General features: G+C 47.8%; 1 protein-coding gene across 2 annotated transcripts in view; it reads right to left on the reverse strand.

The window, feature by feature from the left end:
- The window catches only part of HIBCH (3-hydroxyisobutyryl-CoA hydrolase), a 787,172-nt gene that overhangs the window by 670,813 nt on the left and 99,664 nt on the right, over nucleotides 1–16,695 (reverse strand). For both annotated transcript variants that reach the window (XM_075319035.1, XM_075319034.1), the window contains exon 2: nucleotides 9,423–9,465. In XM_075319035.1, the coding sequence (XP_075175150.1) occupies nucleotides 9,423–9,465 (43 nt within the window). The remainder of the gene's footprint in view (nucleotides 1–9,422; nucleotides 9,466–16,695) is intronic.

Below are 16,695 nucleotides of genomic sequence, written 5' to 3' on the forward strand. Positions count from 1 at the left end.
CAGATTAAAGACAACAAAGAGCTTCATTCCAGAACCAAGAAAGATCCAGAAAGCAAAAACGTGGCTGGAGACGTTGGGTTAGGCTAAGTTCACACTTCCGTTGTTTTGCATCAGTCACAATCCGTCGCCTAGAGGAATTACGGTATACTGCAAAATATTTTGCAGGAATCCTGTTTTCCCCATAGACTTCTATTAGTGACGGATTGCGACTGATGATGCTGCGTTGCATCCGCTGCGTCGCGGTCAGACGTTTTTTAACTGACCGCCGGGCGGGAGCAACGCAGCCTGTAACGTTTTTTGAGCAGCGCGATCCGTAGAATTTTGCTGCGCATGCTCTCTCTGGCTCCCTGCCCCCGTAACCAGGATAAACATCGGGTAACCAAGCAATACGTTTTGGTTAGTTACCCGATATTTACAGTGGTTACGGGTGCAGGGAGCCCGCGCTAAGCGGTGTATGCTGGTATCCAAGATAAATATCAGGTAACCAAGCAAAAAGTGCTTTGCTTTTAGTTACCTGATATTTACCCTGGATACAGTGTGCAAGGAGGCCGACACTTCACCACTCGGCTCCGCCCCCTCTCGCACTCCGCATGTGTACACTCTCACACACACACACACACACACACACACACCCACACACACACACACACACACACACACTCTCACACACACACACACACACTCAATTGTCCCCAGCCCTGCAGTCCACGCGGCACTGACGTCCTCAGCTCCATGAACCCCGCTCGGCTCCACCCCCTCGCGCTCCGTCCCCTCCGGCACTCCGCATGTACACACGCATGTAGACACACACACACACACACACCTGTCTCCAGCCATGCAGACCGCGGCACTGACGTCCCAAGCTCCGCCCCCGAACTCCGCCCCCCGCACACAACGGAGTCTGACATTGAAATTCTTTTCTTTGTCATCCGTTGTCATCCGTTATACAACGCATCAGTCACATGCGTCAAGCAACGCATGTGACTGATGCAAAACAACGGAAATGTGAACTTAGCCTAAAGGCTACTTTACATGCTGCGACATCGCTAGCGATCTCATTAGCGATGTGAGATTTTAGATCGCAAGTGCGATCTTTCGAGATCGCACATGCGCAAAATGACCTATGTGCAATCTCGACAGATCGCACTTGCGATCTAGAATCTCACATCGCTAATGAGATCGCTATCGATGTCGCAGCATGTAAAGTAGCCTTTAGGCTGCTTTCACACATCAGTTTTTTTGCCATCAGGTACAATCCGGAAAAAGCATGAAAAAACGCATCCGGCGTCTGTTGCCGCCGGATGCGTTTTTACCCCCATAGACTTCTATTAGCGCCGGATTGTGCCAGATGGCCTTGCGTTCTATCCGGCTTTCGCCAGATCCGGCAAAATTTGCTTGTCTGGCGGCCGGATGGAACGTTGAAGGAAACGTTTTTTGTCTCTGTCGAAAAAAAAAAGATTCCGGCGCCGTACGGCTTTTTTTGTATAATGGTAGCCTATGGGCGCCAGATTCGTCGTCATCCGTCATATACCGGAAACCAACGATGGATCCAGTTTTTGTTTCTGAGCATGCCCAGACGTTGTGTAAATAGTCTCTCTCGCCCTCTCTGTCGATGTGTCAGTCGCTCCGTCGGTCTCTCTCTCTGTCGGTCGGTCTCTCCCTCCCTACTTTATACTCACCGATCACGGGCGCTGCACAGCTGTCACACTGCTCTGGTGGCTTTTCCTCTTTTGAAAATGCCAGCAGCTCATTATTCCATCTCGTATTCTCTGCTTCCCCCGCCCACCGGCGACTATGATTGGTTGCAGTCAGACACGCCCCCATGCTGAGTGACAGCTGTCTCACTGCAACCAATCACAGCCGCCAGTGGGCGGGTTTATATAGTGCAGTAAAATAAATAATTAAAAAAAAAAAACGACGTGCGGTCCCCCCCAATTTTGATATAGCCAAGGTAAAGCCACACGGCTGAAGGCTGGTACTCACAGGATCGGGAGCCCTAAGTTATGGGGAGCCCCCCAGCCTAAAAATATCAGCCAGCAGCAGCCTGGAATTGCTGCATCCATTAGATGCGATGGTCCTGGGACTCTACCCGTCTCATCCCGAACTGCCCTGGTGCGGTGGCAATCGGGGTAATAAAGAGTTAAATGGCAGCCCATAGCCCTATGGGCTATGAGACACCCCCCATGATTAATCTATAGTGAAAGTAGATAAACACAAACACCGAAAAATCCTTTATTTGAAATAAAAGACAAAAAAAACACCCTAATTCACCACTTTATTAACCCAAATACCCCTCCAGGTCCGACGTAATTCACACGGGGTACCACGACACTTTGAGCTCTGCTACATCGGAAGCTGACAGGCGCGGCAGTAGAACACCGCTGCTCCTGTGAGCGCCACGCAGCAACTGAAGTGAGTCGCGTTGTCAGCGGTGACGTCACTCAAGTAGAGCCGGTGTGTGTGGTGATGATTGGTGCGGTAGTGTTTGCGTGTGTGCGGTGATGATGGGTGCGGTAGTCCCAGTGTGTGCAGTGATGATGGGGGCGGTAGTGCCGGTGTGTGTGGTGATGATGGGGGCGGTAGTGCCGGGGTGTGTGGTGATGATTATGGGGGCGGTAGTGCCTGGGTGTGTGCAGTGATAATGGGGGCAGTAGTGCCTGCGTGTGTGCGGTGATGATGGAGGCGGTAGTGCCTGGTTGTGTGCGGTGATGATGGAGACGGTAGTGCCTGGGGGTGTGCGGTGATGATGGGAGCGGTAGTGCCTGGGTGTGTGCAGTGATGATGGGGGCGGTAGTGCCGGTGTGTGTGGTGATGATGGGGGCGGTAGTGCCGGTGTGTGTGGTGATGATGGGGGCGGTAGTGCCGGGGTGTGTGGTGATGATGATAGGGGCGGTAGTGCCTGGGTGTGTGATAATGGGGGCGGTAGTGCCTGCGTGTGTGCGGTGATGATGGGGCGGTAGTGCCGGGGGGTGTGCGGTGATGATGGGGCGGTATTGCCTGCATGTGCGGTGATGGGGGCGGTACTGCCTGGTTGTGTGCGGTGATGATGGAGGCGGTAGTGCCTGGTTGTGTGCGGTGATAATGGAGGCGGTAGTGCCTGGGTGTGTGCGGTGATGATGGAGGCGGTAGTGTTTGCGTGTGTGCGGTGATGATGGGTGCGGTAGTGCCAGTGTGTGCAGTGATGATGGGGGCGGTAGTGCCGGGGTGTGTGGTGATTATTATGGGGGCGGTAGTGCCTGGGTGTGTGCGGTGATGATGGAGGCGGTAGTGTTTGCGTGTGTGCGGTGATGATGGGTGCGGTAGTGCCAGTGTGTGCAGTGATGATGGGGGCGGTAGTGCCGGGGTGTGTGGTGATTATTATGGGGGCGGTAGTGCCTGGGTGTGTGCAGTGATGATGGAGGCGGTAGTGCCTGGTTGTGTGCGGTGATGATGGAGGCGGTAGTGCCTGCGTGTGTGCGGTGATGATGGGGCGGTAGTGTCGGGGGGTGTGCGGTGATGATGGGGCAGTATTGCCTGCATGTGCGGTGATGGGGGCGGTACTGCCTGGTTGTGTGCGGTGATGATGGAGGCGGTAGTGCCTGGTTGTGTGCGGTGATGATGGAGGCGGTAGTGCCTGGGTGTGTGCGGTGATGATGGAGGCGGTAGTGCCTGCGTGTGTGCAGTGATGATGGGGGCGGTAGTGCCTGGGTGTGTGCGGTGATGATGGAAGCGGTAGTGCCTGGGTGTGTGCGGTGATGATGGGGGTGGTAGTGCCGGGGGGTTTGCGATGATGATGGGGGTGGTAGTGCCTGTGTGTGTGCGGTGTTGATGGGGGCGGTAGTGCCTGGGTGTGTGCGGTGATGATGGAAGCGGTAGTGCCTGGGTGTGTGCGGTGATGATGGGGGTGGTAGTGCCGGGGGGTGTGCGATGATGATGGGGGTGGTAGTGCCTGTGTGTGTGCGGTGTTGATGTGGGCGGTAGTGCCTGCATGTGTGCGGTGATAATGGGATCTCTCTCTCTCTCATGAAAAAAAAAAAAACTGATCCGTTTTTTGCAGGATCTGTCGCATCAGTTTTTACACGATCTGCGATGGATCCGTTGCATCAGGCACAAGCCGGATTGTGCCTGAGGGCAAAAAACGGATGTGTGAAACTAGCCTTATGGTGAAATGCAGACAAGGTGTTGACCGCGATGGGTAATATCTAAATAAGTGGGTGTAATGTTATACTGCTGGGAGAAAAGTAAACAAAGGCGCACAAAGCTGTTAGTAAACCAGTTTTTCTACTTTGGCCGATAACCACCTTTGCCCTCTGCCAGGATGGTAGGAGGATTCTTGGTCAGTGAGTGGGGAAATATACAAGCTTACATCATAACCTTCAGCAAGGAATAGGTAGAATTAATTTTAGCACAAGCCTCGGTTTCTGTGGGATTTTAAACCAAAGAGCTAACCCATTCTCTCTCTTTCAGACTAGGCAAGGACGATGGGCACAATGGGCTAAGAGTTTTGACCCTTACCCCCTGCATCTTCCTGCTATACCAAACCCTATATCCCTGTATTAACCCCCTGCACACTTCTCTCTTCTTTTCTGGGACCACTGCATTACCACTAAGACCACTGCATACTGGGCTATGTTATTAACCCCATAAACAAAACCTTAACTTCACCTGAGTCTATATATACGGATATATACTGATAGCGAGTGTTAGGTGTGTGGGCTGTAATTCTAGGACTGTTTTAGCTAATATGGGTGGGAACTATTATTAGGTGTGACAAGGTGACCGGCCTGATTGTGAATGGTCGGTATGTACCACAGAAGTGGTGTGATTCTGGAACTCCGTGCTGGTACTTGTAGTGCCACAGACATTTTCTATAGTTTTAAATGGGCCAGGATTACGGATGGCTAAGAGATGAGTTGGCTTGGCCATCCACATCCCCCTGCCTATGGGTGTGTCTGATACAGGTCTTAATTAGGTTGTTTGGCACATGGAGTGAGAGTGTGTGGAGCAGTGTACGAGCACTGCATGAGGAACAGCTTCTGAGGGAAGAGAGGCTGTTTATCTCAGAGAGGTCTGGAACCTCTGGAAGGAACCTGTCTGAAGGAGCAGAGGGTTGGCTTCACACGTTAGTGAGTGGATGCTGAGAGAGCTCCACTCAGATCAATGGTATCTGAACTGAGCGGGAGTACCGTGAGTTTAACGGACTTGAAATCCATCTGTATTTGTGATTTTGTTTGGAGAAGCGGTTTATGCTGTTTTTTTTTAATAAACCGTTTGGATTTTTAAGACTGTGTTCCTGTGTTACCTCGGAAACACAGCCAAGTGAGTGTCCCCCATCACGTGAGCGTACCCATCATGTGAGCAGGCAAACGCTTACATAGGGTATTGCGGGTTTCAGTGTGTATTAGCATTGTATTATTACTGTGCTTTTGTAGTGAGTAAAATAATAAAAAGGAAGACTTGTGCTGTGCATAAGAAATATTCTTTATTAGTACACGAATTTGTCTAATTAGTTGCCGATCTTACTTAGATATATCTTAGGAAAATAAACCATTAAGTTGTCATTTAAAAATTGGATTTAAGTTATTATTAGTCAAAGCTGACATTAATTAGTTAATATTCGGAATACCCCTTTAAACAACTTTAGAACCCTGATGTCACAGTATTTGTACGGATCCAAAAAATAACATCGAAAGTGAACAGTCTAAAGTGATGTAAAAAAAAATAAGACAGTTCCTGAATTTCTTTTTATTTCTATGTTCTGTTTCTCAAAATTTGGAAAAAATGTAAATGAAAAATGTTATGTACTCCCAAATGGCACCAATAAAAACATCATCTCATCCTGCAAAAAAAAAAAAGCCCCTGCTTAGCCAGATCTAAAGATGTACAGGTGGAACACAGCAGCCCCGTACATTTCCTTTACCTGTCTACTTTACATCAGCATCATTCTTAAAAGAACTTTATTTGTTGGAATGTTAGTAGAGTTACAAGTTTAGTAGCAATATTTCATTTCACCCTACTTTATTATAAAGCCTTGAATAGGTCCAAATCCGCACCATGCTTTAATATTCATGCAGAATTTTTGTCGCAGTGTGCGAATAGGATTTTGTAAACCCAATTAACTTGTATTGGACTTTAAACTGCTGCAGATTTTCAAAGATTCTAAAAGCTGTAAAATTAAAAAAGACCACCAAGCACAAAATTAATAAAATATTAAAAGGTGTGGTCCAGCATCTGAAGTATCCTTCCCAAATATCTATCTTTGCACCCCAACCACTTTTATAATTAGTTTTATTATAAAATGTTCTACACTTTTCCCTATCTAGCTAATCTCTAAGGGGTACTTTGCACACTGCGACATCGCAAGCCGATGCTGCGATGCCAAGCGTGATAGTCCCTGCTCCCGTCGCAGCTGCGATATCCTTGTGATAGCTGCCGTAGCGAACATTATCGCTACGGCAGCTTCACATGGACTCACCTGTCCTGGGACGTCGCTCTGGCTGGCAACCCGCCTCCTTATTAAGGGAGCGGGTCGTACGGCGTCACTGCGATGTCACACGGCAGGCGGCCAATAGGAGCGGAGGGGCGGAGATGAGCGGGATGTAAACATCCCGCCCACCTTCTCCCTTCCGCATATCCTACGGGAGCCGCGGTGACGCCGGTAGGAGATGTTCCTCGCTCCTGCGGCTTCACACACAGCGATGTGTGCTGCTGCTTGAGCGAGGAACAACATCGGACCATCGCGTCAGCGTAATTATGGATTACGCCGACGCTACACTGATGATACGATTACGACGCTTTTGCGCTCGTTAATCGTATAATCTAGGCTTTACACACTACGATGTCGCCTGCGATGCCGGATGTGCGTCACTTTCAATTTGACCCCACCAACATGGCACCTGCGATGTCGTAGTGTGCAAAGTACCCCTAAGGGTACTCTGACACCGGCGTATAAAACAGATGAGTGCAATGTGAGAAAAAAAATATTGCATTGCCCTCGGACCAGTGTTAGTCAATGAGGAAGAGCCGATCTGCGAGTTTTCCCTCAGCTCAAATCAGACTGAAGAAGAAATTGCAGCAGACTGCGATTACACTCGTTTATAGCACACGACTTATCAATGCATGTCATACAGATGTCATACAGATGCTGGGTGAGAAAAAAATAAATAAAATAAATCACACTCGCATAGCACTCATTCCACTTGTCCGGAGGAGAATGGGACTGATTTTTTATACGCCAGTGTGAGAGCGCCCTAAATGTTTTTTGTTTGTTTTTTTTTACTGCATTTCCTTTGACATTTCCTTTGAGAGGAATCTCAAAATGTGACATCACGCGATCCTGGGACTGCACTCACTTCCCCGCAGCATCTATCACACCTCCGGTAACAGGATATTATTATGGGGCGGTGATATAGTTACTTAATACAGTTTCTTGCATCACCGCCCTTTGAAGATGTTGATGTCCTAGATCCATGTTGATAGACGCTGTGGGAGAGGGAGTGCAGTGCCAGTAGTCTGCTTCTATCTCTGCCACAGTCGTAGCAACTGGGAAAGAAGGCATTATTAGGGTGCCGGTGCTAGAAGCAGTGACACAAACACCGCCCCACAGCTTCTAGCTCGCCCCTCAAATAAATAGTCACCAGGGGCAGCACTGGTGTCACTCACTGCTTCCAGCTCCGCACCCTGATAACGATTTGTTTGATAGTTCTGCTAGAAGCTGTGGGGTAGTGGTTGTGTCACTCACGGCTTTTATTTTCGAACCCTATGTCTTCTTTCACAGTTGCTACGACGATGGAGATAGAAGCAGAGTGCCTGATGATGTCCTGTTCCAGGAGGGGGGCGATGGATGCTGCAGGGAGTGAGTGCAGCCCCAGCCTGCTGAGACAGCACATCTGAGAGAATTCTCAAGTGCAACATGAAAAAGGAAGTGAAGTAAGAAAAAACATATTTAGGGATTAGCTAGAGACATGTAGGGTAATGTATAATAAAGCTAATTTAAAATAGTAATTCGGGTACAAAGACCGGTATTTGGAAGGACATTTTAGGTGATGAACCAACCCGTATGGTGAAGGGTTTTATATTTTAGAAAATGACAGCAATTCTCCTCTACTCCTTTAAAAAATGCAGATCACTATATATAATGGGACCAAAGAAAAGAACAATTTATTCAGCAAGGAAGAAGCCCTCACGCAGCTCTATGGTTTTCAGAAGGCAGGCAAAAAAAAAAGAAAATGTTGCTTCCTCATAAAGGCCATGGTGGTAAGGGGGTCAATGCAATGACTATAAACAGTGCTTTTTTTGTAAAAAAATATTTGCTGGTACGCATCTCTGAGGGGATGGGGGGTGGTGTTAGGCGCCGGCAGCAGAGATTGAGGGGCTGGGAGGGGGTGCGGTCGTGCTGCAGGGCGGCCGGGAGATCCTGTGCATGGTTTACCTGTTGAGGCACTGGGCGGTGGAAAATGGCAGTCCCCATACGGCTCCGCCCTCCTGGCCGCATAGCTCCATCGGGTCTTGAGCGATGCAGTGCAGGCAGGACATCGCGCGCACAAGACAGCTGAGTCCCGGCGCTGAGCAATGACGTCCCCACGCGATGACTCTGTGTCCTGCGTGTGCGCTGTCATCAGCAGCAGTGCAGGGAGATGATGTCACTTCCACATTGCCAGGGAACCTGTCACCTCCGATATGCGATCTGACATATTAGCAGACGCATATATGCCCTAATAGCTACTCCCTACCCATCCCTGTCCTGTAAAATTGTGTAATATGAAAGTAATAAACATTTTATTACTTTCATATTTCCTATGTAGATTACAGAGCCGCTGGCCCCATGGGCGGTGCCTTGCCCTATGGGCGTCTGCATACTTTCCGTGGTATCACGCCCCTGTGGGCGTGATACCATGAAGTCACATAAGCGACGTCCCCGTCGCTCATTCTATCCTGCACGCGTTTATACTTACCATTGCGGCAGGTTTCTTTTCCGGGTGTTTACTCGCCGGCTTCAGACGCGCGCTGCGCATGCGCAGTGCGCGCCTGAAACTGACAAGGAGAACCCGGAAGAGAAGTTTCTCAATTCTCCATACCCCTGGTCTCTCTCTATTTCCCCTGCACAGCCTGCCGCCCTCTGCACCCCTCTCTCACATACTCTGCACTCCTCCATCTTCTCCAGCTTCTTTCCCGCTGGGCAAAACTCCATGGCTCCGCCCACCCGAGTCACATGTACGTGACATCATTGCAGGTCCTGCAGCTCCAATAGCCGCTCTGCTTGTGCCTCCGCTCAACACATGCCTAATTTGCATAGTTTACAAATTAGCCATGTGGACAGAGCCAGAGGTGCTTTCCCTCAGCGCTCTTCGGATTTTCCGGTACGCCGTACCAGCACGTACCGCCGCAAAAAAAGCACTAAATAAATCAATGTATTTTATGTTAGATGAAAATTGTGTACTTACCAAATGCTGCAAAATTATTGGCAATCTGTTGCTGGTGATGAACCTTAATAAAATAAACAAATAATGTTTTATTAGCTATTCCATTATAAATAAATGAATAAAATTCAAGCAACTTTAAGAGATCCTGTCATTAGTATTTAATACCCCAAACTAAGGTCATAAAACAGGAGTTATGTGTTTTGACATTTTATTTTCTATGCTCAAATTGTCTCTCCAGTAAAGAAGACAAACTCTAGCACAGCGCTACCTATTGGAAGTAGCGATCCTAAAAGTCACAAGTGGATTTTCAACAATCCTTTGCAATATGACTCAGGATATATAAGCCAGATCAGAATCCCAATTTGCAGACACAGTGTTTCGGGGTGCTTGCCCCTCGTCAGTGCAAAGTATGGGGGTGTCTGATCTGGCTCATGAGAAAGCTATGTGGGGACCACGGGGGAACACTATTCTCCTTAAGGAGACTTTGCAAGCCAGTCTCCTAAATCCTTCTATGCTAAAAGGTGATGGCACACACATAAAAACAACAAATGTGACATAAAACATTTGAAGGGACAACAATGTCTGGAGAGATTGATAACATATAGTAATATGGCACAAAAAGACATTTACCTGGTAGATCTATTGAGAATCACAATTATACATCAGGTTTGATGGTAACGTACAAAAAAATGCTTATTTCTCACAAATGAGCGCATACTTAGAGAATAATTAAATATAAAATACCGGAAGTGTCCCAAGATAATTCCCCCATGTATATTCAGTTATAAAGTGCCTGGTGCAAAAAAAGCAGATGGTCAAATCAAAGGGAATATGCTTCTGCATAATTTCACATACAGTATGTACCAAGCAACAGTACGTAGTGCATGTGGAAGGTAGAAGGCATCAGTGTCCTGAAGAAGGGAGTTCCCCCAACAACCACAGACGTGCGCTTCACCAAGGAACTAAAGAATCCCACGTGTGGCTTCTTCAGGGAGGGAGAATAGTGTCTCCTCTCTCTGAGTGGCAGTTTTTAAATGCCCGCTATCACTTACTTGCGCGTACGTCATCTCCCTGAAAGACGCATGTGCCATCCGCCAACTATGACGACACGGACAAGCAAGCAGTCAGGCCACACAGCGAATGCACGGAAGCAGGGATGCATCATCCAACTACCGTGCATGCGCCACTGCCATACTGATGGCAGACTCATCAGCGGCGTGGCAGTGGGAACAACTCACGTATACTGGAGAGGATGCAGCGGGTAACCATGGAGATGTCAACAGAAACAAAGAGTAAGTAAGGTGTTCGTTACTTCCATTCCACAAGCTAATCGGAATACATGACTAAATCGTCAACACAGATAATATGAACATATCAGCAGCAAGAGGAATACACCCTGTGTTAGACAAATTAAAGCAGATAGCCATGGGAATAAAAGCTCATGGCAAAAAAATGCTAAGCTCTTGGCAAAAAAATGCTCAGTTGTTCCTTCCCCATAGTTATTCAGATACAAACAAATCCTCTACACAATTTTGTACAATCATATCAATTTACAATGTGAAAGAACCCCTTATAATCCTATTTTATCCAATAAACAATTTTTGAGGCTCAGTCGGCAGATCTCGAGCGACTATGACTACAACAGAGTGATCAAGAGGTGCTATCTGAGGGCAAAAAAGACACCTTGATCTCAGTTGCTTTTTTATACTCCCAAGAAAGATCCTAAAAAGCATGAACTGAGATTCACTGGAAAATACAGTACAATAATGAGTGGCGCACTACGAGGAATATTCTGTATAAACACTGGCCTGTACTTCATTCTGAACCAGTGTTATCAGGTATCCTAACAGTTTCCCCACACATGACGGCACGGTGAGTTCGTAATTTGAAAGACATGCTCGTTAATTGCCACTATGTTCCACCTGTCCAAAATCTATTTTGTATGAGGGGTCCCGTGGTGGGATGTTTCAAGTGTCGCCATTGTTTGGCCTGTAAGAACATTGTTCGGAGCAAATCTTTTTCCTCCTCTGATGGCAGCAAGTCATTTGAGATTAGAAAATATATCACATGTAACACCACATACATGGTATATTATGCCACGTGCCCGTGCTCCCTAATCTATGCAGGCCTCACAACCAGTGAGCTCCGCATGAGGGTTAGTGAGCATGTGCGTGATATCGAGGCAGCCAGAACAATTGATGACAATACTTTACTTAAACCCTACTTCGACATTATAAGGCACACCATGCTAGTGATTCATCATTGTTGGGGGTATAGGGCATAGATGTCGTCAATTAAAAATTTGTGAAAAGGTGAGTCTCAGTAAAAACATACCTTTATTTGTCAATTAAAAGTCCATAATGGTGGGACAAATTTTTCTATGAGTTTCTGGCGCCATACGCCCTTAATCGGTGAATAACAAATCCTAGCATCATGTGAAATCTTTTAAAACACTACACAACCAATCATAACACAGCAATACAAATACACACAATTGTATAAAAAATACAATGAATATATACAATACCAATATTATAACTGTGCAACATGATTTCTAATAAATAAATAGCGTATCGTTTCTATAGTTCACTCCATTCGGACATTTGCTATTCATTTGTATAATCCAAAAGACTTCTCTTGGGCTACTTTCACACATCCGGTTTTTGCTCTGCGGCACAATACGGCACTCTGCAGAAAAACCGCAACCGTTTTTTTTTCCGCCGGTTGCGTTTTTTTTTGCATAGACTTACATTAGTGCCGTATTGTGCCGCATGGGCTTGCGTTCGGTCCGGTTTTTGCCGCATGCGGCAGATTTAGCCGATGCCGCGGCCGGATGGAACGTTGCCTGCAACGTTTTTTGCTCTGGCAAAAAAAATTGCATCGCGCCGCATCCGGCCGCTGCGGCGCATTTTCAATGCATGCCTATGGACGCCGGATGCGGCGCGATGCGGAAAAAAACGCATCCGGCCGCCGCATGCGGTTTCTTCCACTGCACATGCTCAGTAGCGTGCCGCAACCGGAAAAAAACGGACCGGCCGCATGTAAAAACTTATGCAAAGGATGCGGTGTTTTCGCCGCATCCGTTGCATAGGTTTCACAGCCGGATTGAGCCGCAGTGCTCAAACCGGATGTGTGAAAGTAGCCTTAGACAGACTTTTTTGGTCCAATCACCTCCACGTAAAGGTTTATTAACCCTCTCCACTCCATAAAAGCCAAAATGTTCTAAATTTCATCCATGTTGTTCCACAAAGTGTTTAACCGCACCTGAATAAACTGCATTTTTATTGTTAATATTTTAGATGTGTTCACCAATCCTACGTTTTAATTTATGGCGGTACATCCTATATATTTTATCTTACAATTTTTACAAAAAATGCAGTATACGGTGTGTGAGTTGTGTCACAATTCATGAAATTCAATATTTTTTTGCTTTCGTTGATGTTTTTTTGTCTGTATAGCATACTGACAAATGTTACATTTTGAGCCTGCACATTTGTAGAAGCCAATACAAGAAATTTATATGGTATTAGTAATAGGTGCACTATAGAGACTGGGGGAGAGAAGATTGCCCAAAGATTTACCTTTTCTAGCTACACAACTTATTTTTTTATTTAAGATATTATTCAGAATAGGGTCCTGATACATAATAGGAATATATCGTTGTACTATTTTTTTATGTCATTATATTGTCTGCTATATGGAGTACTGAAAGTCACACTAATATTGTCTTTGAATTCATCCCTATTATTTTTATTGCTTGTCATGTTTTTATTTTTTTGTGCCCTCATGAATGCTGACCGAATGTCTGTTCTATTATACCCTCTCTGTAGCAGCCTTTCAGTGGTGAGATTCACCTTTTCCTGAAATACTGCCTCAGCAGAGCAATTGCACCTAAATCTGAAGAGTTCCCCTTACGGTATAGATTTAATTTATATGTATTGGATGATTACTATTAGCCTGTATAATAGTGTTTCCACTTATTCATTTTCTATAATTTTGATACCATATTTTCTTAGTCTCCACATCCCCCGACAATTGCAAATCCAAAAAATTTATAGTAGTATCAGGCTCCATATGAGTGAATTTTAGGGTAAGATAGTTCTGATTACTGTATTCAATAAATTTTGAGGCTGTAGCGACATCTCCAGACCAAATAATGAGCATGTCATCCACATATCTACCGTATCATACTACAGTGCCTTGCAAAAGTATTCGGCTCCCTTGATTTTTTTCAACCTTTTCCTACATTTCAGACGTCAAACATAAAGATAAAAATTTTAATGTTATGGTGAAGTATCATCAACAAGTGGGACACAATTGTGAAGTTGAACGAAATTTATTGCTTATTTTAAACTTTTTTAAAAAATAAAAAAACTGAAAATTGGGGCGTGCAATATTATTTGCCCCTTTACTTTCAGTGTAGCAAACTCACTCCAGAAGTTCATTGAGGATCTCTGAATGATCCAATGTTGTCCTAAATGGTTGGGCAGATACTTGGCAAATGAGATTTAATGTTGATAAATGTAAAGTAATGCACCTAGGACGGAGTAATCCTATAGCTGCATATACATTAAATGGAAGTAAACTCGGGACTACAGAACAGGAGAAGGACTTGGGTATTCTCATTACAAATAAGCTGAGCAGCAGCACTCAATGTCAAGCAGCAGCTGCAAAAGAAACAAGATTCTAGGGTGTATAAAAAGAGAGATTAGATCCCGTGATCCCAACGTATTGTTACCCCTCTATAAATCACTTGTAAGGCCACATCTGGAATATGGGATTCAGTTTTGGGCTCCACATTTTAAAAAGGACATTCAGAAGTTAGAGTCAGCTCAAAGGCAGGCAACTAGACTACTACAAGGAATGGAAGGCCTCCCATATGATGACAGGTTGAAAAAGTTAGATATGTTTAGCTTAGAAAAAAGACGTCTCAGAGGAGATCTCATTTATATGTATAAATACATGTGTGGTCAATATAAAGGACTGGCACATGACTTATTTCTTCCGAAGACAATACTAAGGACCAGGGGGCATTCACTGCGAGTGGAAGAAAAGCGATTCCGACAGCTAAATAGGAAAGGGTTCTTTACAGTTAGAGCAGTCACACTGTGGAATGCCCTACCACAAGAGGTAGTAATGGCAGATACTATAACAGCTTTCAAAAAAGGGCTGGATGATTTCCTTAGTACACACAACATTGTTGGTTATAAATGACTTGGTGACCAGGTGTAGAACTGGTGGAGGAAGGTTGAACTAGATCAGGGGTCTCAAACACGCGGCCCGCGGGCCGCATGCGGCCCTTCAGGTGGCTTCTTGCGGCCCGCAGGCCCGTGGACCTGGTAAAGATGGCGACCGGTGCAGGGGCCGCAGCTGCCAGTTATTTATTTCAGCCTACAGTTTTGTCTTTGCCGCGCACAGTGAAGTTCTCACTGCAGAACGCAATAACAGCCGCCTGCCAATCAGAGGCAAGCACCTGCTGCATATGACCTCAGATGATTGCCTGTGATTGGCCAGTGGCTGTTGTGCAGTGAGAACTGCTTTGCACGCGCCGGCCGAAAGTTCAGCGATGACAGCAGCTGTGATCATTACTGGGTCCACATGCCTGCGTGCTGCTGACAGCAGGTGAGAAGAATGTTTTTGTGTGTGTGGGGTTCTGTGTTGCTGGCTGAGGCTGCAGTGTGTGTGTGGCATGCCGTGTGTGTGTGGTACTGTTGCTGGCTGAGGCTGCACTGTGTGTGTGTGTGTGTGTGTGTGTGTGTGTGTGTGTGTGTGTGTGTGTGGGTGTGGTAGCTGAGGCTTCACCGAGTCCACGTGCCTGCATGCCGCTGACAGCAGGTGAGAAGAATGTTTTCGCGTGTGTGTGTGGTGAGTGTGTTTCTGTTGCTGGCTGAGGCTGCACAGGGTGTGTGTGTGTGTGTGTGAGCTGAGGCTGCACAGGGTGTGTGTGTGGTGTGTGTGTGAGCTGAGGCTGCACAGGGTGTGTGTGTGGTGTGTGTGTGAGCTGAGGCTGCACAGGGTGTGTGTGTGGTGTGTGTGTGAGCTGAGGCTGCACAGGGTGTGTGTGTGGTGTGTGTGTGAGCTGAGGCTGCACAGGGTGTGTGTGTGGTGTGTGTGTGAGCTGAGGCTGCACAGGGTGTGTGTGTGGTGTGTGTGTGTGTGTGTGTGAGCTGAGGCTGCACAGGGTGTGTGTGTGGTGTGTGTGTGTGTGTGTGTGTGTGTTAGCTGAGGCTGCACAGGGTGGGGGTGGTGGTGTTAGCTGAGGCTGCACAGGGTGGGGGGGTGGTGTTAGCTGAGGCTGCACAGGGTGGGGGGGTGGTGTTAGCTGAGGCTGCACAGGGTGGGGGGGGTGGTGTTAGCTGAGGCTGCACAGGGTGGGGGGGGTGGTGTTAGCTGAGGCTGCACAGGGTGGGGGTGTTGGTGTTAGCTGAGGCTGCACAGGGTGGGGGTGGTGGTGTTAGCTGAGGCTGCACAGGGTGGGGGTGGTGGTGTTAGCTGAGGCTGCACAGGGTGGGGGTGGTGGTGTTAGCTGAGGCTGCACAGGGTGGGGGTGGTGGTGTTAGCTGAGGCTGCACAGGGTGGGGGTGGTGGTGTTAGCTGAGGCTGCACAGGGTGGGGGTGGTGGTGTTAGCTGAGGCTGCACAGGGTGGGGGTGGTGGTGTTAGCTGAGGCTGCACAGGGTGGGGGGTGGTGGTGTTAGCTGAGGCTGCACAGGGTGGGGGTGGTGGTGTTAGCTGAGGCTGCACAGGGTGGGGGTGGTGGTGTTAGCTGAGGCTGCACAGGGTGGGGGTGGTGGTGTTAGCTGAGGCTGCACAGGGTGGGGGTGGTGGTGTTAGCTGAGGCTGCACAGGGTGGGGGGTGGTGGTGTTAGCTGAGGCTGCACAGGGTGGGGGTGGTGGTGTTAGCTGAGGCTGCACAGGGTGGGGGGTGGTGGTGTTAGCTGAGGCTGCACAGGGTTGGGGGGTGGTGGTGTTAGCTGAGGCTGCACAGGGTGGGGGGGGTGGTGGTGTTAGCTGAGGCTGCACAGGGTGGGGGGGGTGGTGGTGTTAGCTGAGGCTGCACAGGGTGGGGGGGGTGGTGGTGTTAGCTGAGGCTGCACAGGGTGGGGGGGGTGGTGGTGTTAGCTGAGGCTGCACAGGGTGGGGGGTGTGTGTGTGTTAGCTGAGGCTGCACAGGGTGGGGGGGGTGTGTGTGTGTGAGCTGAGGCTGCACAGGGTGGGGGGGGGTGTGTGTGTGTGTGTGAGCTGAGGCTGCACAGGGTGGGGGGGGTGTGTGTGTGTGCGAGCTGAGGCTGCAC

This window comes from Anomaloglossus baeobatrachus, chromosome 7 (assembly GCF_048569485.1).
Source record: "Anomaloglossus baeobatrachus isolate aAnoBae1 chromosome 7, aAnoBae1.hap1, whole genome shotgun sequence".
Lineage (NCBI taxonomy): Eukaryota > Metazoa > Chordata > Amphibia > Anura > Aromobatidae > Anomaloglossus > Anomaloglossus baeobatrachus.